General features: G+C 47.7%; 1 protein-coding gene across 3 annotated transcripts in view; it reads right to left on the bottom strand.

Annotated features, from left to right (window-relative positions):
• Window positions 1–25400, bottom strand: part of SFMBT1 (Scm like with four mbt domains 1) — a 1637826-nt gene that overhangs the window by 1230136 nt on the left and 382290 nt on the right. For all 3 annotated transcript variants that reach the window (XM_069643544.1, XM_069643545.1, XM_069643546.1), the window contains exon 5: window positions 3866–3954. In XM_069643544.1, coding sequence (XP_069499645.1) covers window positions 3866–3954 — 89 coding nt within the window. The remainder of the gene's footprint in view (window positions 1–3865; window positions 3955–25400) is intronic.

Below are 25400 nucleotides of genomic sequence, written 5' to 3' on the forward strand. Positions count from 1 at the left end.
CAGCTGTCCCAGCACGTGCTGGAGGGTGTCCATCCGGAACTTCTGAGCCTTGATGTACTTGTTCAGTCGCCGCAGGTCCAGGATGGGACGCCAACCTTCTTTACGAGAAAGTATTTTGGTACGAGCTCGATGGCACCTTTGAGCATCGTCCTTACCTCCAGCAGCAGCTGGGGTACGTGGTTTTCCTTCCTGGCCACGGGTGGCACGCGAGGGCACTTCTTTAGAAACTTGAGGGCGTGCCCCTGGGCCAGGGTATCCAGCACCCAACGGTCAGTGGAGATGGACTCCCACACGCTGTGTACTTCGCCAGCCGGCCTCCCACCAGGGTGCTTCGGTGGGGGCCTGACGCCACGGTCGGTTCAGTCCTGTTTCGAGGCAGCCTTGCTGCCTTGACCTCCCTGGCGACGACGGCAGGAACCTCCAGACTTGCCCTGTCCTCTAGAGGCCTCCTGCGACGAGGAACGGGCCGCTTGACGGTAGGTAGAGGAGCCGCTGCCGGAACCTTTGGAGGCCCCTTGCTTGCCTCCGGTGTTCCGAAAGGACGGCCGTCGTTGCTGGAGAACTCCCAGGGCCCGGGCTGCCTCCGTGTCCATTTTGATGGCTTGCAGGGACTCATCGACTGTCTTCCCAAACAGGTTGTTCCCGTCGAAGGGCATGTCCAACACTTTGGCTTGTCCTGGCGGAAAACCGTCGCCTTCAGCCATCCGCGCCGTCTGAGGCAAACACTGTTGCCCAACTGGCAGAAACCGGTGTCAGCGATGTCCACCGCCACCGTTATGGCGTGGTCCGACGCCACCTCGCCTTCTGGCAGGAAGTCCAACAAGGGAGCGATTTTATACCAAAGTTCCCTGTCGTAACGAGCAACGATAGCCAGGGCGTTGGCCGCGTTAATCGTCGTCGCCACCGACGTGATGACTCGTCGTCCCATCGCGTCGAGCTTCTTTCCCTCGCCGTCTGGAGGTGAAGTCGATGTCGATGCCCCCCGCCTTCTTCCTGGCTGCCGCAAGGACGACTGAATCCGGAGCATAGTGGGGCCGCGTCGGGGACCCGGTACTTCTTTTTGTATCGGTCCCTTTTTGCTGGCGTCGTGGACGGGTTCTTGAGAAGGGAGAGCCCCTCGTCCCAGATGTCATCCAGTAGAGGTACCGCGAGGACCGTCATCCTCTTGGTCTCTCGACGTTGAAAAAGGAACCCCTCCTCCTTTTCTTCTGGGCACAGCTGGAAAGCTCGGATCCCTGCAGATCATAGCATGGAAGGATCCAATCACATCGGGCGGGGAAGCCCAGGGAGGGGGGGACGACGGGTGGTCCACCCCGCCGTCGCCGCCCTCGTTGTCCGTGCCCGTCGTGGCTGTGTCCGTGTCATCCCCGCAGACCGTGGACGGGGAGGAGGGTTGAGCAGGCCTCGAGGGCTGGAAGGGTGCAGGAGGATGTGTTCTTCTCCTCTTGGGTGGTGGACTTCCCGATGGCCCTGCCCCTGGCTCCTCCGTCGGGCCTGGTTCCGGCTCCCCCGTCGGGGGTAAAGGCAATCTAGTCCTTATTTCAGAGCATAAGGATTGAATTGGCATCAAAAGGGCCGCCGAGTTGTCTTGCGGTCATCCCCCTCGTCGGGATGCCTCTCGACGGGCTGGTCCTCCTCCATGCCCGCGTCGTGGCTCTCAGGGGCTTCGACAAGTTCCTACTCAGAGGTTGTGTCTGAATCCACGACGGCCACTGCCCTTCCCCTCTTTCTCAACCGGGGCTTTCGTGGGGGTTCTTTCGATGGGCTTGAAAGATGCCTCCCTCCGAGGTGAAAGGGAGACTCTGGGCCCCGAGGCCGCTACCACAGGTGTAACCTCCGCAGGCTGCGCCAGGGTTGCCGCGACCTCCTCGATAGAGGCCTTGGCTGGGTGAATCAAGGCCTTAGTCACCGACTGCGTGCTTGTGGCCTTCACCTTGGGGGAGGGCTCCCCGCCTCGCTCCCCCTCAGCCGAAATCTTCGAGATAGACCGGGGCCTCTCCAGAAGTTTGGCCGGGTTCTCGGATTTCCTCTTACCCGAGCCAGAGCGTTGGCTCGTGGTCGATGGCGCCGGGGAGGATGCGCCCTGCCTGGCAGCCGAGGAGCCCGACCGTTCGGCGCCTCCGGTGCCCGAAGACTCGGTGCTTAGCCTTCTGTTGGGCCCCCGTCGCCGGGGCGCCCTCAAAGGACTTCGAAGACCGCTCGGTTTTCTTCTTTTTCTTCTCACCTGACGGGCTCTTTCCCTCCAGCCAGTTGGCGAGACGAAGATGGCGGTCCCTCATGGTCCGCTCCGACATGTTCCCGCAAAACGCACAGTCCTCCTCCACATGCGTTTTGTCCTTGTGAAGACAGTAGAGGCATAAGGAATGCTCGTCTTCCTTGAACACGTTCTGTAGCTGGCATCCAGGGTAGGCCCTGAACAGCTTCCCGGGCATCGAGTTCCCTTTCTCCTGGGCCATGTCCGGGATAGGCCTCAGAAACTTCTGGAATCCTCCAAAAGCGTTTGACAAAATCTTCATCCGTGAGGGGCGTAGAAACTTCCGATCAATGATCCGTTTCGGATGTAAAGACGGTGGAGCTTGAGGCTCAATTTAACCGAAAAATGAGAAATTCTCTTTGAAAAAGCGGGAAAACGCAGCAAAAGCTCGAGAGCTACAGCACGAGGACTCCCAACACTTGAACGTGTGGTAAAAATCTGAGGATGGCTGCCGGAGGCGGGGCTTAGGGAGAGGGCAGTCATCGGCTGTGGGCAGTATGACCCAGAGATCAGTGATTGGTTACTGCTAGGAAAGACAGATCAGAAACGAAACTGATACTGATTTTATTCTGTACCGAGGATTCCCAGCCTGACGATGGGGAATATTCATGAGCATGTGAATCCATGCCAGACACCAGGCTGGAGAATGACAGATACATTTGATTAAAACACTTACGGGAGATCTACTATATGTTAGGAACTAACATTAACTTCTTGCTAGTATACATATGAATTTAGATCCTCAATAGTAATCCCTTGCCCATGTAAACCCCATGCTAATATTGATGGAACCCATACCCTCTCTGCTAGAAATGTCATGTTTATTGCTACAGAATTATGTTTTATAGTAGCAAGCCAATGGGATTGGAAAAAGTCACAGTGCCCAAATAATTCTCTCTTAACAATCTCGATGGTTCTGGGACTGAAAACCCTAATTGCAAGCTGCAGCAGGTTTGGACATGTTGTATAAACACAAGGATCTTCATGGATGTATTCATTTGCTGAGGCTTTCTACTGCCTTTCCACATGTGCATTTGTGGGTGCACCAGATCGCCTTGGGTATTGGTAGGAAGCCAGTGCGTTAATTTGTTTGGCTCCTTCGGTCTACCGATAATGCTGTGCGATTTTCGATCACTTGAACATGGGGGAATTTGGTGTTTGAGTAGCAGATGAGGAGTAGGATCTCCTAATCAAGCCAGGAGTTTGTAATTCTGAGAGGCAATTTGAATCTATACAAGCTTTGGATATCACTGTTGCAATAGTATGAGTGGTAAGGGAGATTGTGGTTAGCTAAGTAGTTCCGGGTGTGGTGTACCAAGTGTTGAACACTACTGGTAACCGAGATAATACTTCTGTAGTTAGCCATATGACAGCTAGTGGGAGTCAGATAGGAAAGGCCCAATTATTGACATTAATGAAAAGATTAAAGGTATTATCCGATTTAGAGGAATCTGTTTCTGCACCATAACACATAGTGGCATTTTAGCAATATACATTTGCTATAATTTTCAGACACCAAACAAACCTCATCAGGATGCCAGCTTCTGATAACAATAAAAGCACACCAATCTTTACTTCCATTAATACAAAGAGTAATGTAGGAGTACTCACACCTTCAAGCAGGTTGGCAGGAGCACTGCAAGCTCCACTCAGAGTCTGCTGAAGGAATTCTTTCCAATCTGAAATTTTCTCCCTGATGCCTATTAGCAGAAAAAAAACAATAAGTTAGCTGTGATCCAATGGTAATAGCCAACTTTTAAGATTAAAAGAATTTCAAATTTTATATAGGGCGAGAAACACAAACTCAATCATTAACTAGGAAACCTCAGTAAAGAACAACGTTCTACCCTCAAGTCGGGAAAGTTGAAAGAAGTAAATTACTTCAACATACCCAAAAGGTGAAAAAAAAAAAATAAAAACCATACCAGAATTATTTTATGTGAATAATATTTCACGACATGACGGCAATCAAACAGTCACTTTTTTTATTTTATTTTTTAAACCTGTCTCAGTAACAATTTCTTTTTAAATCCAATACATTTACAAAGAACAAGTTACTTTCTTACCTGGTAACGTTCTTTCTATGGAATGTTCCGACGACATACTCCAGATCTATGACAGGTAATCAAAACAGCTGTGCTGCTTCGGAAAATGTTCTCGGTGTCTGCGTCGATACGCTGTCCTCGAGGGCCTCCGTCGAACCGTCGTCACTGGACGTTATAAGTATGACGCATGGCGCCCATAACCTCAGTTGTAGTTTTTTCCCCAGAACGTGTGGCACCAATCTTCTGCCAGAATGACAACAGAAAGCATTGCGGAAACGGAAGCTGCAATCGCATAAGAAATTCTGTACAGGGGCAGGTAGGGAGGAAGCGATGTGGAATATGTCGTCAGAACATCCCATCGAAAGAACGTTACCAGGTAAGAAAGTAACTTGTTCTTCAAGGGGATTGGTTCCTCCGACTTATTCCACATCTATGACAGACCCGCAAACCAGTACCAACGTAAGGAGGTGGGAAAAGAATTTAGAATTTTAGAATGCCCAATCAAATTGCAGAATAGAGGACTGTCTCACCAAATGCCAATTCTTGCCCATGGATAGAATCCAGGGAGTAGTGTTTGACGAAAGTATGGACAGAGGCCCATGTGGCTGCTTCACAAATGTTACAAATGGGAACACCCCTCTGCAGCGCAGTGGAGGCAGCCACACCCCTGGTAGAATGGGCCTGCAAGCCTACTGGATGGTCCTTACCCGCCAGACGGTAGTATTCAGAGATGGTCAAGATAATCCATCTGGACAAGGTCTGCTTCGTTACAGCTTGACCCAAACGCCTTCCAGCGTATCCTACAAAGAGCTGATCATCCACTCTGACCCAGGACACGCGTGAGATGTAGAAGCTTAACGCTCTCCTAGGATCCAATCTAAGGAGCCTCTCCTCTTCCTTACCAGGACGCGGAGGAGGATAAAACGCCGGAAGAATGACCTTCTGGCTTAAATGAAATTCCGACACAACCTTCGGAACAAAAGAAGGACGAACCCTAAGGACAACCCTGTCCTTATGGAACACTGAATGGTGGATTAGCGGATAGTGCCTGCAACTCACTCACTCTGCGAGCGGAAGTAACCGCAACTAACAATACAGTTTTAAAGGTCAACAGTCTCAAAGGGCAAGAATGTAAAGGCTCAAACGGAGCTTCCATTAGGAATTTTAGAACCAGGTTAAAATCCCAACCGGGCACCTGGAAAGGTGACGGTGGGAACACATTAGTTAGCCCTTTAAGAAACTGCGAAATCAAAGGAATCTTAAAATAAGAACACTCCTCAGTCGAGCGCTTAAATATGGACAGCGCCGCCAGGTAACCTTTAATGGTACCCACTTGGAGGCCCTTGTGGGATAACGAAAGCAAAAAAGACAGAACCACAGGAATGGCACATGAAAAAGGATCCACATTCTTAACCCTGCACCAGTCGCAGAACTTTCTCCAACGGCAACGGAACAGGGACTTTGTTGCGGGACCCCTGGCCGAAAGCAACCCCTCCATCACATCTTCAGGGAGGTCCCAATCCTTATACCTCAACCTTTCAGAAGCCAAGGTTGAGGGATTTGACCTCTGGATGGAGAACCTGACCCCCCCCCTCCTGTGAGAGCAGATCGTCTCGGTAGGGAAGATGGTGTGGAGGGCAGATGGATATGTCGAGAAGGTCGGGGTACCATGTTCTCCTGGCCCATGCCGGGGCAATGAGAATCATTCGGGAACCGAATCTCAGTAACCTCTGTAGCACTTGCAGAATGACGAGGACCGGAGGAAACGCGTAAAGCAGTGGGAAGGACCACTCCACTACGAACGCGTCCCTTACGGCTCCTCTTGGAGAAAATTCCCGCGAGCAGAATCTTTCGCACTTCCGGTTGACGCTGGCGGCAAAGAGATCCACTTGTGGGGTTCCCCAAAGAGCGAAGATCTCCAAAAGAACTTCCTGAGCCAGCTCCCACTCGTGAGACCGTGCTCTGTCTGCTCAGAGCGTCCGCCGCCGCCGCGTTTTTGTCGCCGGCCAGATAAACTGCTGCAATCGAAATTTCCTGCTGGATGGCCCAGAACCAGAGCTGCATCGCCTCTCTGCACAGTGAGAGTAACCCAGTCCCCCTTTTTTGTTTAGGTAGTGCATGGCCACTGTATTGTCCATCATAATCAGGACAAAATTGCCCCACACAGATGGCAGAAAAGCCTTCAGGGCTAGCCTGATGGCCCTAAGCTCTAACAGATTGATGTGGAGTCTGGACTCCGACAGAGACCAATGACAGCTGACTGTCAACTCGTTGGCATGAGCTCCCCATCCCGTGAGGGATGCGTCCGTCACAATCGTCACCTCCGGCCAGGGTACCCAAAATGGTGCTCCCTTCATCAGATTGCCTTCGGCAGCCCACCACAGAAGATCCTGGGCGACCGAGGGCTGCACCTGAATGGGATCCGACATCCTGCCTGAGGACTGAGACCACTGCATCTTGAGAGCCGACTGCAGAGATCTCATCCGCAGCCTGGCCTCTGGCACCAATAGAATGCAGGATGCCATGAGGTCGAGCAACCTCAAGAACTCGAACGCCAGAAGACTCTGGGCCTGTTGAAACTTGTCCACCATGTGATGAGCCCTCACCTGGGGAGGCGCACTGGAGCCGGTGGGTAGGTGTCAAATGGGACTTCTTTAAATTGAGGGAGAAGCCCAGCTTGTGAAGAGAGTGGTAGGTGACGGACAAATTATCCAGGACTTGCTCGGGAGAGCGCGCCCTGATCGAACAATCGTCCAGGTAGGGGTAGACGTGAATCCCCCCTTTCCTGAGATACGCTGCCACCACCACCATTAGCTCGGGCGGAGGTCAATCCGAACAGCAGGACCCGAAACTGAAAATGTGAGTCGCCAACCGCAAACCTCAGGTACTTCCTGTGCTTGGGATGAATTGGCACATGAAAGTCAGCATCTTTGAGGTCAAGAGACAACAACCAATTGTGAAGTTGAAGGGCCTGGAGGACTTGAGAAAGAAAAACCATCTTGAACTTGTCCTTCCCGAGGAGCTTGTTCAAACCACGCAAGTCCATGATGGGTCTCAATCCCCAGTCTTTTTTCGGGATCAAAAAATATGGGGAATACCATCCCTTGTTCCTCTCCGCTACAGGCACCAGTTCTATGGTGCCTTTCTCCAGCAGGGATAGGATTTCCAGCGCAAGGAGCGGATCCGGACTCTTCAAAGAGAGCTTCCCCGGTGGATTGTCCTGAGGCCTCTGCCGGAAGGGAAGACAGTAGCTGTGGGCTATGATCTGCAGAACCCACACATCTGAAGTAATGGCACGCCATTCTACAAGATGCTGCGCCAGCCTTCCCCCCAACCGGCGAACCATGGGCCATGGCCTCATGACTGAGCGGAAGCGGCTCCGGCAGTGCCTGAAGGCAAGGAGGAAACTGCCCAAGCGGCTTTGGCACCTTGAGTACCTTGTTTTCCACCTCTGGTACTCCTACGTTGGCCCCTTTGACTGGCAGCTCCCCTCGAGCTACCAGAGGAAGATTAGTATTGAAAGGAACCTCCCCTCCATTGCTGTCCCCTAGGACGAAAAGGCGGAGGTTGACGTACTGCAGCGCTCAACGACTTCGCTGCAGCTTTGGAGGACTGCAACCTCTCAAGGCTCTCGGCAGCCTTGCTGCCAAAAAGATGGACACCATCAAAGGGCATGATGAGAAGCCGCGACTGCACATCAGGAGCAAACCCCGACTTCCGCAACCACACAAACCTGCGCATCACGGTGCTCGCCGCCATGGGCCGGCTGACACAGTCTGCCACGTCCAGACCCGACGGAACGGATTCAGACATGGCATCCTTGCCATCTTGCACGAGGGTTAGAAAGCCATCCCGTTCCTCCCCTTCGGGAATATGTTCAGCCACCAAAGATACAAAATTGTACAGGGTGTGAGTGAATCTTGCTAAGGCACAAACGGAGATGGCTGCCTTTAAAGCCAATACCCCCAGATGAAAATACTTTCTTCGCCCAACCATCAAAGCGCTTGTCCCCATCAGGAGGGATGGTAAGGTACCCAGCCTGCTTTGCTGGGGCCGTAGCCGCCTGCACCACCAAACTCTCCAGAGTGGGGTGCGTAGACAATTAACAGGGGTCACCACTGGCTGGATGGTATTTTTTCGGAAGCGACTTGTTCACTGCCGGGAGACTCTCCGGAGCAGTCCAAGCCACCGCCACCCTTCTTTGTAAGGCCATATGAAATGGCAACACCGGTCAGTGGGTGGAATTTGGTCCAATACATCTGTCAGGTCATCCTGCAGAAAATCCACAGCTGGAGCAGACCACCCCAAGTACTCAGTCACCCTCGACATGAGACGCCTATACGAGGACTCGGCATGTGTACCAGGCTCAGGCCTGCCAAACTCAACCTCCGGAGGGGTGTCCAGACCACTGGCGTCATGTAAGGACTGACGTAGGTCTTCCATTTGGCTGTGACCAGACAACAGGTCATCAGGAACCTCAGGAGGTACAACCCCCTCCTCATCCGACCCTTCTTCCACCTCTGAAATATATTCCAAAGGCTGGAATAAATCAAGCCTGGGGGGGAGGAATGACCAGAGAAGGGCTCAAAGACAGGCCTCACTGATTTACTGAGGGCCTTCCACAGCCCTCAGTAGCACCTCCAGTAAATCCTCCTCCAAAGGCATCGAGAGCGCAGATGGAATTGGCGTCTGCGTCGACCGAGGCACTGATGGCGTCGATGACTTCCTCGGAGCCAGAGCCTCGAGAGAGAGTCCCTGGATGGACATGGCGCCGGGTGAGTCGATTCCTTCTTAGAAGGCCTCACAGGCTCAGACGGTGTCAAGGACCGGGACCTGGACCTGGCACAGCTGTGGCGATCAACCTTATCAGATCGGAACCTCGAAGGCTCCCGATGATCGTGTCAAACGGCCCGAGCCCTAAGGCGTGCGAGCGGTGTCTCTAGCACGTTCCTTGCCGGCTTCTCTTGAAGGCGCGGATGGAACGGTGCCCTGGATTCAAAAATCGCCATCATCTCCTTGCGGAACGCGTTCCATTCCACCGGCGATAAATGCTTGCTGGGACAAGCTACTCGACGTCTGGTGGAGTCCTCCGACGAGGACAGTGACCGGTGACAGCACTTCCAAGGATGCCTAGAAGAGGCAGAGGTATGGCAAGACCCACTCCGAGACCGAGACTTACGCCGACGCGGAGTGTCATCCCTCAAGTCTTCGGTCAAAAGTCCAGCAGATTTCGACTTATGGGGTTTAGACACCCTACCTACCGTTAACTTCTTCCGCTCCCGCAAGGCCTTCGAAGCCAGGAACTGGCAGTCATCACAGTCGTCGGTGGCGTGGCTTTCGCCAAGGGACCAAAGGCAGATGTCGTGCAGGTCCGTGATGGACATTTTGGAACCTCAGTCCCGACACTTTTTGAAGCCCGACTTCGGGGTAGAAGAAGACGAAGACATGATCTCAAACTTTCACAATCGAAGTAGAAGAATCAAGCGTGCCGAGATTCCAAAGCGAACACATTCGCAGAAAAAACTGAACTGAGGCTACGGGCGCCGTGCGTCCTAAATACAACATCCGGTGACGTCGACCTTCGACAGCGACCCTCGAGGACAGCGTATCGACATCATCGATGCAGGACGCCTAAGCCAAAAAAAATTCAGAGGCAGCAAAGCTGTGGTGATTACTGTGATAGATGTGGAATACGTCGGAGGACACAATCCCCTCGAAAAGCAAACTTGGATGCAAATTCATAACAATGTAATGGCAGCCATGACCATCCCAATGGCGCCATTTACAAAATTGTATTTTGGCAATGAGTGAAAATACAAAAGATAATGCCAGCCTCATAGCCTTATCCCTGACAAAGCTTTCTCACTTAGAGGAATTTACCAAATATTCTGGGGAAAGAAAACCGAGGCAGAAGCCTCCCTAAATTGGCAATGACGGCTGAGTGACCTAGCTAGAGGGGAACACAAAGAATACAGTGTTAATGGAAGCCGTAATAGACTTAATTAAACAGATGCGGTCCCCAGAGAGACACACTTCAAGAGCTCCAACCGAAATGCATGACCCCGGGGACAAGGGGGAGAACCGACGATTGCATGACAAATGTCAAAGGGAACCTGAGGCACCAGAAACAAATTGCCCAAGAGACGTATACCTTGGGCACAGAGTTACCGCTTGTGGTACCTAGTGAGATAAGTAACAGGAGGTTGTCTAAAGATGGTATAGACATCCGACATGAGAAGCTATAGTCATCTCCACGCAGCGATGTACATAAAGATGGAAGCTGTACCTTAGGGTTGGTAAGCAAAATTGGTAAGGAAAGAACGGTAAGTCTGTAAAATTCAACCCAACACCTGCGCAGTAACGGTGACAAGCACGACAATGTCTTGGCATCCAATGTAGGGTGGGAACACACAGTAAGACTGAACAGAGACCAAGAACGAAATGGCAAAATAAAAATCTGTCAGATTTGTAATGAGAGAAAAACACTGAACCGGAGCATGGAGCCTTAGACGAGGATGTGTATCTGTTTCAGAAACCAAAGTCGACGGATGGTACCATTCCTTTAGGAGTCCAGGAGCAGACCGACAGAAAAACAAAGCCATCAAACCAAAATGACAACAGACCTAAAAAATGCTTGCAAGGGAGAGCTGGGAAACCAAATGGTTCCCAAGCTTTTTTGAGGAACCTTTCAAATCCACCGAGACAGGGGAGCCTGTTTACTAAGAGCCTGCCAAACAAAAGATCTACTATAATAGTCCACACAATTTGAACGACTAGGGTAAGTGGTGAAAATGGACCTCATAATAAAGAATGCCCAGAGGACGGTTCATCTCAGGAAGAGGCAATCGAGGACGTGGGTGATCATGACTTGCTTAATGACCTTTCATTTTACATAGCTGAAGCAGACAATGGTACGACCAGACCTGATGGTGATGATAAACAACAAGTGCATGTTAGTAAGCCACAACAGGAGGTTGTAGGCACAGAACCTCAAGCATTTCTACATAGTCCGTCAAGAGTAAACTCCACGACTCCATTTTTAACTATGGCCGACAAGAGAAAGATGTGTATACCTGCATCCAGGACAGTTGGTTGTGGAAAGTCAGTGTTAAAGGCGGTAAAAGATAGCGATACAAAGCTAGAAACAGCAAATGGTCATAAGGCACAAGAAGGCACAAAAATGACCCAGCGAAAATGTCTAGTATGGAATCCAAAAGATCCACGCAGTAGCTATGTAGGGAACGAGTTTATCAGCGCCCCTACACACGGATTAGCTGCACATGTTTACACGTCTGAAAAAGTGTTACTAGAGTGTGTGCTATCCGAACAGAATGAAGTAAACCTAAACAGGAGGAACGTAATGAAGTTGCTACACTGTGTTCCCCTGCTTTGAACAATCGCTTTTGATGACATTGCAATTGTTGTATACATAGATGAAGACAGAATGGACCGTGTCATTCTCCATACATAGTCCTATCTAATTAAAGAATCCTGGTTAAAGGGCAGCTCAGAACTATTACATCACGGGTTCGAACTATCAAACCCAGAACAAGTGGGTCAGTGAGCTATTACCAACGAAGCAAAAAAGATCAAAAACAACCAAACCGGAGACATTGGCCGTTGCAAGTTAGTCTGAAGATGAAGAGACGGATGACCCTTCTCTGCTGGCAATTTGAGTGTCATTCTGCAACAAGTTCTCAGAAAGTAAAGCGGCAAGGACTGCAAAAACAGACCACAGCGGAATGTAAGTGATTTCAATCTGGCACACACCCAAGTCTCGCCCAGCATGTAGTGCGCAACTGAAACCCTTATTAACTTATCTATAAATTCAATATTCTGAACGATATACCACTCATACCACACCCTTCTCCTCAGACCCCCCCTGGTCACAATGAACCAGGGATCAGGCTAGTTTGCAAAAGTAAATATGTATTTATGTATTTATGTATTAAAAATGTAATCACAGTATATTTGAATAGGTAAACAACCATCACCAATGGGGTGATTGAACACAGAATAATATCTTTAATACAATATGAATCAAGTAATGGGCACCAAAAACATATGCAACAGAGAAAAGAATACTTGTGTTGATTTGGACAAATGGCACTATGGTTAGAGGTTCCCCTGCAACACCCCTCAACCCCCCAATAGGCAATTAAATAGATGTGAGGAGAGAGCAGGTATTCAGGAATGGCATAAATCAGACAGATTATCAGTCCCACCTTCCCCCTTCAAACACAAGTGAAAAACGGAATCGACTTTTCAGCTGTCAGAATGGCTTTAAAACAGTCTTTAGAATTGACTGGGCAGAAACACCAAATGTGATCAAAAATGCTTAAATTGTTATAAATTCCTATGGGAGCTGCTTTGAACAGTTGCACACAATGATTTAGTCCAAAGAAAGCATTTGAAATCTCAAAGTCCAAGTCAGAAACAATTGAAAGCTATTTCACACGTGTAAAAATCTTTCAGAATTGTAATTTGCAGCAAACTTTTCGTTGCGCGATATTCGCGATAACGGGAGAATTGACAGTGCGGTTTTGGATAGCTATGGATGTAAGGTACAAGTAGGAGTTGAAATTTCGTTTCTATCATGAAAACTGAGTGAGTTAGAGGTTTTAGTAAAGGTTGTTTTTGTAATATAGGTGCAAGAATGGAAAACAGAAATGCACTTTGTAAAGACAGATGGGTTGATTACAATAGACTAGGACTATGAAAACGAGGATGCCACAGAAGGATCTTACAGTCACGTGATCAGCGTAACCCGCCTGCTATGGATACTCTAATTCTTCAGCAGAGAAAAGAAATTGGCGCAAAAATAGTTCTAGCAAGATGATGGTTCTAAATTAGAAATGGGATAGGTTGAAATAGGGATCATACAATGCAAATATATTATGGGTCACTGTTCTTCCTATTAATACTCACAGAATAACGTATTAATTGGACTGTCAGTTATGGTCATGGATTGGGCAGGTCCACAGGGCAAGCAGGCACCTCTGGAGGGATTTGGGTCAGCGGCGCGGTTCTGGTCAAGTTTGGACTGCACCTCAGACTAGATTGGGAAGGCTCCTTCTGGTGACTGGACGCGGTGGATAGCTGGATACAAGTTTTCAGGGGGCAAGCCTAGTGGTAGCCAGCCAAGCTGAATTAAGATTAAATCCCTTCAGGTTTGGGATTTTTGCAATTGGGTCAGGCTAGCAATAATTTTGCAATGCTAGGGTCTGGATTCTGCAATGAAATCTGGGTCTCTCAAAGAATTCTGGAGCCAGCTACAAATGAAAAGTTCAGGAATAAGGTGCTGCACAGACATCTGGATGGGTTCTGGAAGCAGTGTGTAGAGTATATGTGTAGTGCCCTTCCTATATTTATTCATTATACATTTTATGGCATGGGCAGAACTTCAGAACACACCTCCCTATCTGCGAGTGGCTACAGGCGTGTGCTTCATTTTGGTTTGCAGCTTAAACAGGGCTGTCATTTTATGACAGGATTTGGGAGCTCCCACCTGGATTTTTACTCAAAACATACTTTTGCATAAATGTACATTTGTTCCATCATGTACCCTCACAAAATTATGCAAATATTTTTCCAATTTGATTGTCCACATTTACATCCAATTTCCATCTTTGTGAGAGCTCTATTGATCATTTTATAGATTTTCATCAATTTTACCCAGAACACTTTGGATTCATTATTTCTAATTCGATACACCTCTAGGCGCTGATCAGTGGATTGTGTACTTACAATTTTACGCTTGCAACATTAATATTTTGGCCACAATCAGTGTTTTAGTGCATCTTTGGTTCCTTGTGTAGTTAAAAACTCCTACCACCTCTTCAATTGTCTAGCATGAGTTCAGACTTGAGGTTTGTATTTCTCACTTGTCTACTTATTTTGGCTGTCATGTTAAATGTCAAAGTTCTTAAGCAAAAACAAGTAATTTCTATTCAAATCCAGTCCAGGTTTTTTTTTCTCTTGCTTCGCAAAGTGAACAGATGACCAGTCCTTTGAGTTTCACTGAGAACCTCCCCCACTCCCTGCTTCCCATGGCAGAGGCCAATTCTCAGCATGTCCTTTGTTCTTTGATTAGTCAGCAGACGAATGTCCCAGGCAACTCCTTTGAGTGGCTTGCTGGGATTATGTGTGACCCATTAACAGCCATTAGTCTTCCTGTTCTCAAGAGAGTGTCAACATGAGATGTCATTTTTCCCAGGGCAAGACCTGTCAGATCAGAGTTCACATGTGGATTGGCTTCAGACTGGGCTCTGACATTAAAATCTTTTCAGTTCACATATAAAATATATGTGAAGAGTATAAAGGATTCAACCATTTTAAAAGAATCAGCCCTTCACCAACATACTTGAAATAGTGGATTTTGCAGCTTTTCAGGACAAAGAAATCCATTTAAGATACGTTTTACAGCCAATTTCTTTTGGCAGCTGTCAGGCTGTGATGCCTGGATCCCTCTGACTGCCTTGAGGATCCATTATTCCAGCACACTCTCCCTTCAATAATTCACTGGGAAACATAACTGAATTTAGCGCCAAAACAGCACTTTGAAGGTTGACCTTGATTAGGAAACTATATTTAGGGGCATTTTTGGATTTTAGCCATTCTGTGGGCTCGTTTCCAGTGACAGATGACAGATAACAGCAGTGAGGCCTCCTTTTACCCACCTTTGTCGGTGTATTTCGCAGGTCGTGCAGCTCTTTTTGGTGGGTTATGAACTCTGCGCAATATTGCAAACTTAGTGCGCACAGGGGTTATTGCCTCCATTCTTGGCAATTTCCTTTACCCATTGGCAAAGGGGTGCAGTGTGGCGCAGTGGCGTGGATAAAAATACTCCACAGGGACAGATGATACAACTGATTTGAGCTTGATAACCTCTTCCTTAAACAAACCGAGACTAGCTTAGCATGATGTTCCACGGAGATGCTCGGAAGGCATATTGATTTTGTGGAACTGTAGAGGCTTCCGACATGTTTAACCAACAAAAAAAAAAAAAATACTGAGAGAAGCAGAAATTATTTGTCTTCAAGAAACTTGGGTGTTAGGGAGAATTCTCATTCTATGGCTAATTTCCCTTACCTATAGAGTCCCCCAGCAGCCTAGCTGGATTTGAAGGGTTTGTTTTTGTCTCCTGCTAAGAGTGACACTCTTTTTCCCACTCTTAGGCATATTTGCTACGTGTGTTCTAGGCTATTTTTTGTGTTTAATGTCTATGGGGTTTATCTCACCCTCATAGGAATCATCTTTATACACATGTGTTACAAAGCACCCTCAGTGCAGTGACAGAGGTGTCATAGTGACCCCCAAACAGACTCCATACCCTGGGACTGACTACTGTCTCCCAGGGCATGTAAAGTCCCCATTGACTTTACTAGTCAATTTTTATGAACTAAACCAGTACACCCCATCTTACTATGGAGGTACTGGGAAGGGTTAATAGTTTTTCCCTGGTGTTAATTTTCGAGAGGGTACCGTACAGTCCCTCTCTCAAAAGTTTCTGGCTGGTGGCAGTGGTTACTATCAAAAATATTCGACCGCAAATATTTCCCTATGGGATTTTCCCATTGTTTAAGGCTACCACTTTTACTGACAGCCTCTAACACACTGCCGGTTTATTTTATTTTTAACTTTACTCCGGTAGGTTTTATTTGCCAGAACCTTAATATAAATTCTTTCTCGTGTCTTTCTCTGAACTCCTAACCCAGGTCGGGGATCCTTTTTTCGTCCTTTTGGAAACCGAAGAGGAGAGAAGCTGAACAACTGATCCACCGGTGAAGCCATGCTGCAGATCCTCCCCACTTTTCTCCAACGACTTGAGAAGATCTTCCCCTGCAAGAGTCTTCTTCCCTTGAGCTGGTGGGGCCAACTAGTTCGCCGATTGCCTTCCAGGACCTGCCTTGGTCGAATCGCCAGTGCCCTGCACTCGGAGACCGGATAGCCAGGCACCCGTCCACCACGACCGCGATTTAAAGGAGCGTACCTTTTAATCCGTCTCGGCATCACCGCGGCTGGCTTCTTCCCTAGGCAGTGCAGTAACTCGAACCCTCCTCCACGACGAGAGCCTCTCTTCCTCTGCTGGACAACACTAACTGCAGGAACTGCCAGGAACCACCGCTACCACAGGAGCCGCTTCCACTTTTTCAGGTACATTGTTCTGCCAGGCCTCCCGTTTCATGGGGTACTGCTAAAGGTGTTTGAAATCCTTTACCCACCTCCTGGGTTGGCCGCCCCTATCGACTAACATGATCCTTTTGAATCGTTAAAATAAAGACTTGACTGCAGCGACTAGAACAATTTGATCCTGGGCACATTGCCCTGTACCACTAACTCTGCACAGGCCTATTGACTTTGGCAAATTCTGTTACAACTGCCTTCACTAGATTGCTTTTAATCCTCAACTGTGTTGGTGCACCCACAACTCTTATAACCACTCTTCCTTCCCTCTAAAGTATTGCTGAAGTGCCATTTTGCCTGGTTTTCACCTATGTATGACTATTGCTAAAGTGCTACCTTGCCTAACTTCTTCACAATCCACTTGGGAAGTGTCGCTCGGGTGTTTAAGAGGTTAACTCTGTATAACGTGTCCTTTTGCTCCCTTTTGAGAAATTACTAGAGTGCCATTTTTGCTTGGTTGACCCTGTACCATTTTGCTCAGTTTTCACTCTGGCTCAAACTTGTCTATAATTTAAATAGGGAGTTGTGTATACTTTTCTTGACTATTTTTTACTTGCTTTGATAAATGTGATTTATGTGTTGAACTAGAAGTGTGTAAAATAAATATATAAATTCTTTTTAATACAAGGCTTTGGTCAGTGATTCCTTGTACCATAGTATTGTAGCCCTAATGTGCAAACCCTGAATACTGCTGATCTTCCTCTTGAGGTAAGTCTGACTGCTCAGCCACAGCTACCAACTAAATCTTAGTGGTACAGACTGAAACCAAAGGGAATTTATTGCATATACCTGTAGTCTTAATCTGCTGTAGTGCTCCCCGGGGGAACTGCAGTGGATTCTGCCTAACAATCACGAGTTGCCATGTATTAGTACCGAACCAATCAGGCACTGGTAGCGATCCAGTAGAGGGAGCGCCCTCGCAGTGCTAGAGAGCAGAAATATGAGCCACCTAGTCCTCCTCGGCTACTGCGTTAACCTGACATAGGTCAGCCCATAATCAAGTCTATTAACCAGTTCCCAAAAGGCCCCCATATTGTGTACCTCTAAGAATTTGCAGTGACTTCATTGCCTACGAGTTAGGTGTGACCATGAGCCTCTTATCTCCACCTCTTTTGAGGCTGTGAAAATATACCCTATATCATCCATCATTTCATGTCGACATTCACCCTAGGCTGTGTCTCAGCTGTAAAATACAGGCCTGCCTAGGTTTGTGTGCTTACCAACATGACTAAACATATACAACCAGGAATTGTAAAGTTCTTGTACTCAGAGATACCACGCTGACGCATTACTCTGAATTATACACTTAACACAGGAGTGATCACGTTAATGTATTGATTATGATCCCCTATCTTCTGAGGGCTCTTATTTTCATTAAACAAGCTAAAGCAAAAGCAGATGTAACATAACATCACACCTATGAACAAGATTGCCATGTGGGCAAAGTAGGGGTGTCACAGTGTTAGTTTTATGACGGTACGATAACCTTCTTGCCAAATGACGGTATATCATGGTTATCGCGGTATAGAAGGTGGAGTTAACTAATCTTAACAAATATTTTCTAAAAAGGTCATAAATTGTCATTATCACAAACAAAACCAGGCACCCAGGGCCAGAATTGGGCTTTTTAACATGCTTTCCACTGAAATGCCACCCCTTGCTTCCACCAAACACAAACACGTGTGGAGAATAGCTTTTCTTAAGTGGTCATTTAGGCTTTTAACCCCCCCACTGGGTACTGGTGAAGATGAACATGTTGCCCTCTTGATAGCCTGCATGCCACAGATCAATGGAGGCAGATTATAGTATACGCTTGTGAGCATATACACAAACACATGCACACTCTATGTTAAAGCCTTTCCAAATCAGATTGAAAAGCACACTTAACGGTATAAACGGTACACTGGTATTAACAATGTGACGGTTATTATTGTTCAATTAAGTGGTTCACGGTATATTTAACGGTATACCGTTATACCGTTACATCCCTAGGGCAAAGAGCATGTTTGAATAGATAAATCGAACAAGAGGTGGTTTTTGTTTAACAGCATGTGTAACCTTTATGTCTCATGAAGCTATGTTACACTATACTACACGACATCAGTCTAAATGCACTCGTCAAGCCCCCACCTTTCACTCACGTTTAGAGCCGAATGTGCTTCAAATGAACCAGCGCCTTCTGGGGTTTGTGAGTGCTGCTTTGCTGGACCTGGCTCCTCTGCTCTGCACTCCTCCGCAGCCCCTCAGGCCTCAATGCACAAGCAAGTCTGCTGCTATTCTTGTCTCTTCTCTTTTGCTTGGGCCTTATATGTACAAAGGAACATCGTTTCCATGTGTGTGCGTCATATCCGCTATCTGGAAGAATAAAGCCTAGAGCTGAGCATGTCACTGTGCTCGCCGAGTTAGGTCTCCTATATACAACTCCATTAGGTTGGTTTTTGCACCTCTTCAATGAGAGCTGTGTACCCATACAGTGAATGACTCCACTGTACTCTATGGCCCTTGGCCATCTGCTGTGAAGGGACATTTCTCTCACTTGTTACTTCTTAACCTTGCATACGTGCACAATGCTTCTGTTCGTGTCTGCCAATTTCCTGTTTTTGAATCCTTATCAGATATAACACTTAATGGTGTGAAGTGAACGCTCCCACCAACCTATTGGTGTGCAGTTAAACCAGGCAGCTATCTGGCGTTTGTGCTTTACTCATCTGCCACTGCCACAACAGGAAAGCACCACTTCCTGGACCTTGGTGAGGCCGAAGAAATATTCGTCCAGCAAGCGTGCACACTAGCCTTCTGTGTAAACAGGTGCTGTATGTTTGACTACCATTCTTCGGCCATCAATGGTTGCAGGCCGCATGAGATATGAAAAGCTGTCTTAAATTAGGTTTGTTTTCATGTCACCAGCATATATTCGGCCTCTTTCTGTCGAGTTGCTCAAATGCGATTTTTCAGATCATTTTGATATCTATTCTTAGCCTTCCTCTTATGGCAAATTTTAGCTGCCATATCTAGAATGCCATGGTCAATCCATTTTAACTCTAATCTCATATGTTTTTTAGTATTAGCACTGTCCATGCTCTATTCATGAACTGGAGCTGGCTTATGTTACAGGTTGTTGGCCAATCGACTTTACTGGAAAAACAGAAGACAATGTCAGCAACTGACCGGTCAAAATTAGCTAGGCTAAAAGTGACAAGCTTCCATTCATACATCGAGCTGGCCATCAAGCCGGGAAGCTTATTATTAATTCTAACAGAGAATCCTTTTGGTCATTCCGCAAACAACTCAAAATGTACATCTTTTCTCAAAGCCTGGGCAATTAACACACAACTCCCATGCCTGCTGCATTTATTGAACTACCACTAGTTATCCGTGGATTCCCCTATGTAACCATGTAAATAATGCATCTATGTAACCATGTAAATAATGCATCTCGCCTCATGTACTCTATTATGTCTGATGACCTTTGTATATATTTAACCTGAGTAACAATTGTAACGTTTATTTCTGTAAGAAGAGCGCCCATATGCATTTGGGCTTGGTGCGCTAAATAAGCAACAAAATAAATCGTTCCATTTAACCCAGGTTTTACCATTATTGCACATTAAGCCAACCGGCCGCCCCCACATCATTCCTACCTGTAAGTCAAACTCTAAACCCAGCATATGATGATCAATCCAGTCATTAGCTGTAACAATCACTTTTTTACAATGGTCAAAAATTGATCAATAAAAAAAATAACCCAGAACAGATTCCCACTCATCCCTATGCCATGTTGCTTTCCCTGGTATATCACCTGAAACAACCCCGTTAGTCATTTGCAGACCCAGAGTTGACATCACAAAATACCACTTTGCACCATGCTGCCGTTTTCCCTTTTTCCCCAGGGGTCCGAAGGGGTATTTAAAGAAGGTCATCATCAGTTGTAATCAGGGGACATGATGAATGTAAGTCCTCTGCTAATAGGACAACCTTTACAAAAACTATTTTCCAGTTCATAATAAAATTGGACTAGGCCTTCCAAAAGAAGATCCCAGTCACAAACCCCTTCATGCTAGTAGATATTTACCAGAGGATATTTTGAGGCAGTGTGGACCACTCCCACCATTATTAACAGACGAGAAAATGTCCTTCCTTCCGAAGCTGGTGGGGTTTGGTTCATAGGAATTTTTTTTTCCACTAATTGGTTTATCTCAAATCCTAATCGCCTTAGGGCCCCAGTTTCCGGAATGAATTGAGAACCAATATGTCTAATACAGACATCAGTTGTACACAGGTTAAAAAAAAACAAAAAACACTTCTATCGATGTCTCTTGTTGAGATCAATTTCAGTGTTAGAACTTCACCACAAATTGTAAACACTGACTACTAAGCCTCAACTTTAATACCTCTGAAGACAGTATTACCAGCTTATCAGCCCTTTTCACCAGTTTAGTTTCCTATTGTAGGGGGCAACACTGTTTACCATCATAATCCGATAGGACCTCACAACAAGCTTCTCTACTTACGACTCCCCTAAGGATGCTATGTACCGAGGGCCCATTTCCCCCGCCCAGCATATTATTTATAGAGGCCATTTCAGAGTTGGTGATTTTAAGATTCTTTTTGATTAGGCAGGCATTCTTTGAGCCACAATTTAGATTACAATTGCCTTCTATTTGACAATTTTTCAAATAAAGTACAGCCTTTGCATGGTTCAGAACCTGCAGAGGTCGTTGCGGCGCAGAGAGTTTCTCTTCCTTTGTCACCTAATTGACCTTCATAGTCAGAAGCCGGGTGGTGGAGACCACCTTTTGGCGGGGACTTGGCCCCATTCTCCAAAGGCCCACCAAGCCCCCTAAACATCCTTTGTTCTACGGCTATTACATATTGTAAGACACAACATCTATTAAGCCGGGGTCCGTCTGTATACCTGTATGCGTGATGCGGCTTTCAATTAACACCGAGTCACTCTGGGGGCCCCCCATTGAATCGTCATTATCTACTCCAATTACCAGTGTGAGGTGATCCCGTGTCCACCTGTAGGTCACTCCTCGTAGCCACATTGACTTCCTGTATATCTCCTGATTGACACAAATTTGCTTCCTCAAGAGTGAGGTTTCTCAGAAACTTTCTCAAAGAGGTACCTTTATGAGGTTTTGTTTTCACATGCTTTTATGTTTTAACCTGCTTGGCCTGCTTACCCATACCTTTTTTTGTTTTTGTAAACACCCAGTCAGTTTGTGAGCCATAATTTTTGTCCGCCTTCTTTCAGACTTGGGGGCCGGCTCAGCGTGGCCCTTTACCGCCGAGCATTGTGCGATGGGCGGTATGGCCTCTAAAGTGAGTACGGAAATGGACATGGTTTGCAGTGATTTTCTAGAAGATGAAAGATTATAGTGACCAAATCAGTTCTTATTCCTCCTTCTTCAGTCATCTAGAGAACCAGGAGGCAAAACCTTATCAGCATCCACAATCAAACAATTGTATGCATTAGCAATAGACTCCACTTTAATGTTAATGTCACTAGGCATCAATGTAGTGCCCTCACTTCATCGCTGATATTATCATAGTCACAAAGGCACTGAGGACAGAGTTCAGTGCTGAGATGGTAGGAGATAACAATTTGATCCTTGATATTGATGGGTGATATTGTATGTAAATATGTGTTCTATAAAGCGCTTTGGATTAAGGCGCTAAATAAATAACACATCATTATCATCATCATTATCCTTTCGTCCATATCACTGAATGTGTGATGTAGCGGCCCTTCTAGGCCGTTTCTTGAGGAACATCTTCATTGTTTAACATAAAGTTGGCTAGTACAGTAGGTGTACCAGATCAGGAGTGGCCCTTTTCAAAAGAGCCCACGGTACCAACTGATTAACCAAATCTACCTGGACCACACCCAAGTAATTAGTTAATTCAAAGTCTGACATGGTCTCTGCTAAATTAAATCAGCCTCTGGTCATTTAGATGTATCGTCTGTAGAAACCACTGTACATAGTTTTTCCGACTGTCTTCTTTCCGTACTTGTTCAGTAATTCTATGGCCAAGAATGGGCGTGCCCGTACTAAAGCTTTAGGGCATATGCCAAGCCATCCGTTACAGGTTAGTAGCTACTGGAATAGTCAGATTTTACTGGTTTGTAGGGTTCAGCTCTACTTCCCAAGTTTAGACTTCAGGGTGCTAAACAGCTTTTCTTCAGAAACTCCCTCCATCTGCAACTCACCATCCCCCACATGAGTAGCTCAGAGAACTGTTGGGGGCAGAGGTGTGCCGACATCGTGGCTTGCCTAGGCAGTTAATAGTGGTATGGAGGGAATCCCAGGCAAAGTGCAGGCACTTCCGTGAAGACCGGATGCGGTTGCCCCCCTCCTTCAGGAATAAATGGATCTCCCAGCCATCAGAACAGGTGGATTCCAAAACCTTACTTCTATCCAGGCTTTAATCAGCCAGCTGTGGAGTTTTTAGTGCTTCTATTTATCAGAAGCACTCGCCACACAATCCAATAAAAATGGCAAATTCCTGTGGCCATAGGCAGAGTACACAGAGCCAAGAAATCTTAAGTTAATCACTGCAGTGACTAACGTACTCTTAATCCATAGTCCCCTTTCCTCCATACTTTATGGGCGTCCCTTCCAAGGGACGGGAGACGGAACCTTTTTCACCAGAAAAAAACCTTCGTCCCCTTTAAATTTAGAGGCATGCATGGGTGCGGGCAGGGGAGCATGCGCTGCCCTGACTCCGCCCTTCAGCGCCACACCTCAGGCCCCATTGACGCTTCGACAATAGATTTAACATTGCCTAATGACACAAGTATTATTAGGGGGGAGGTTGGTGGGACGTATGGAGGAAAGGGGAGTATGGACTAAGAGTACATTAGTCACTGCGGTGAGTAACTTATAATTACTCTTATGTTCCGTCCCCTCTCCTCCATACTGTAATGGCGATTACAACAGATTGTAGTCCCAGGGTGGAGGGGGGACCCCCCTTAAGCAAATAGGTTCCTGAGGACCGCCTGTTGAAAGCTGCGTCAGATCTGGAGCCAGCATCCAAACAGTAATGCTTCGAGAAAGCCGAGGGAGAGGCCAAAGTGGCCACCCTGCTTATGACTTGCCAGGGGACATGGCGCTGGAATGCGATGACCATTGCCTTGTCCCTGACTGCATGGGCATGCACGTTGGCCGGGAGAGGCTTGTGCTGGCCCTCGTATACTTCTTTAATGGCAAAGTCCACCAAGCGCGATATGGAAGCCTTAGAGGCCCGATAGCCCGGGTCTTGAGCCCCCGAAAGTGACAAACAGGGCGTCCGATTTGCGGAAGCCCTTGGTCCTGTCCAAGTAGAATTTCAGGGCACGCCCGACATCCAGGCAGTGCGCACTCTGTGCTTTGTCTTTGGGATCGGGGAAAAACGTAGGAAGGACTATTTCCTTGTTCAAGTAGAAAGAAGACAGAACCTTGGGCAGAAATGCCAGGTGTGTCCGCAGGACTACCTTGTCCTTGTGAAAGGTCGTATATGGCTCAGAGGCGACCACCGCCTGGATTTTGCTGACTCTACGAGCCGAGGTAAGGCTGACTAGTAAGGCCGTCTTGATGGTAACCAGCCTGATGTCCACGGACGCCATTGGCTTGAATGGTTTGTGCGCCAGGGCACCCAAAACTATGTTAAGGTCCCACACCGGGTGCAGTCTCTTGACAGGCGGGTAGAGCCTTGCGAGTCCCGTCAAATGTTTCTTGATGATAGGGTTGGAGGAGGAGAAGATGCCCTCCTCCGAGTTCCTGTAAACCACAATGGCTACAAGGTATGTGTGGCAGGTGTCCACCTGCACGCTCAAATGAGCAAGGTGCGCCCAAAAGGAGAGCATGTCGTCCAAGGTGCATGCCAGGGGGTCGATTTCCCTTGGAGTCGGCCCAGTGGCAGAATCTGGTCCATTTGATTTTGTACTGAGCCCTGTTAGCCTTGCTCCTGGTGCCCTGTATGATTTCCAGATTGGCCTGTGAGAGGCTAAGGTGGTGCAGCGTTACCTGCTCAGGTACCACGCTGTGAGGGCTAGTTTCCCTGGCACAGGGTGGATGACCCTGCACCCCTGCTGAGCCAGAAGATGTGCTGGGCCTGTCGGGAGGTGAATCAGGGGCACTTCAGAGAGACTGAGCAGCTCCGGAAACCATGGCCTGGCCGGCCACCAAGGAGCTATTAGAATGATTAGGAGTTGGCGAGACTCCTTCATTTTGCAAATTACCCTGTGAATCAGGGGAGTGGCCAGAAAGACGTAGGCTTTCATGCCGGGCCACTGGAGGTGAAATGCGTAGCCCAGAGAGCTGGGGCCCTGACCTTGAGATTCACCTGGGGGTGACCCCACCTGTTGAAAATCTAATGAATAACGAGGTCGTTCAGCTGCCACTTTAAATTGTCCGCTCACAGTCTGCTGAGCATGTCCGCTTCCAGGTTGGTTCCCCCCCCCCTCCCCCTGAGAGGTGGACTGCCGTGAGGTAAATGTCATTTTCCAGGGCCCACTCTCACATGCTGATCGCCCATCTGCACAGAGGAGGGGATCTGGTGCCTCCCTGCCTGTTGCTTTAGTACATGCTGGTCGAGTTGTCCGTCTGGATGAGGACACCCTTTCCCCTGATAAGTGGTAGGAATGCCCTGGGCGCCAGCCAGATGACGTTCAGCTCGAGCCAATTGATGTAGTATTCCTGCTCCTGCGATTCCAGGTGCCGAAAAATCATCCAGGGAGACTCCCCAGCCCTCGAGAGAGGAATCCGTGGCGATAGTGGCCTGCAAGGAGGGCGGCTGGAAGGGCTTGCCCCTCCGCAGGTTGCAGTCTCTGGACCACCAAGTCAGGTCCGGGTGATGAGATGGAGGAACGTTGATCATCTCAGGTTCAGAGCCCTGCTCCTGGTTCCTCCACGCGGCCACAAAGTGCAGCT

The sequence above is a fragment of the Ambystoma mexicanum genome, chromosome 2p, assembly GCF_040938575.1.
Source record: "Ambystoma mexicanum isolate Mex_15411 chromosome 2p, UKY_AmexF1_1, whole genome shotgun sequence".
Lineage (NCBI taxonomy): Eukaryota > Metazoa > Chordata > Amphibia > Caudata > Ambystomatidae > Ambystoma > Ambystoma mexicanum.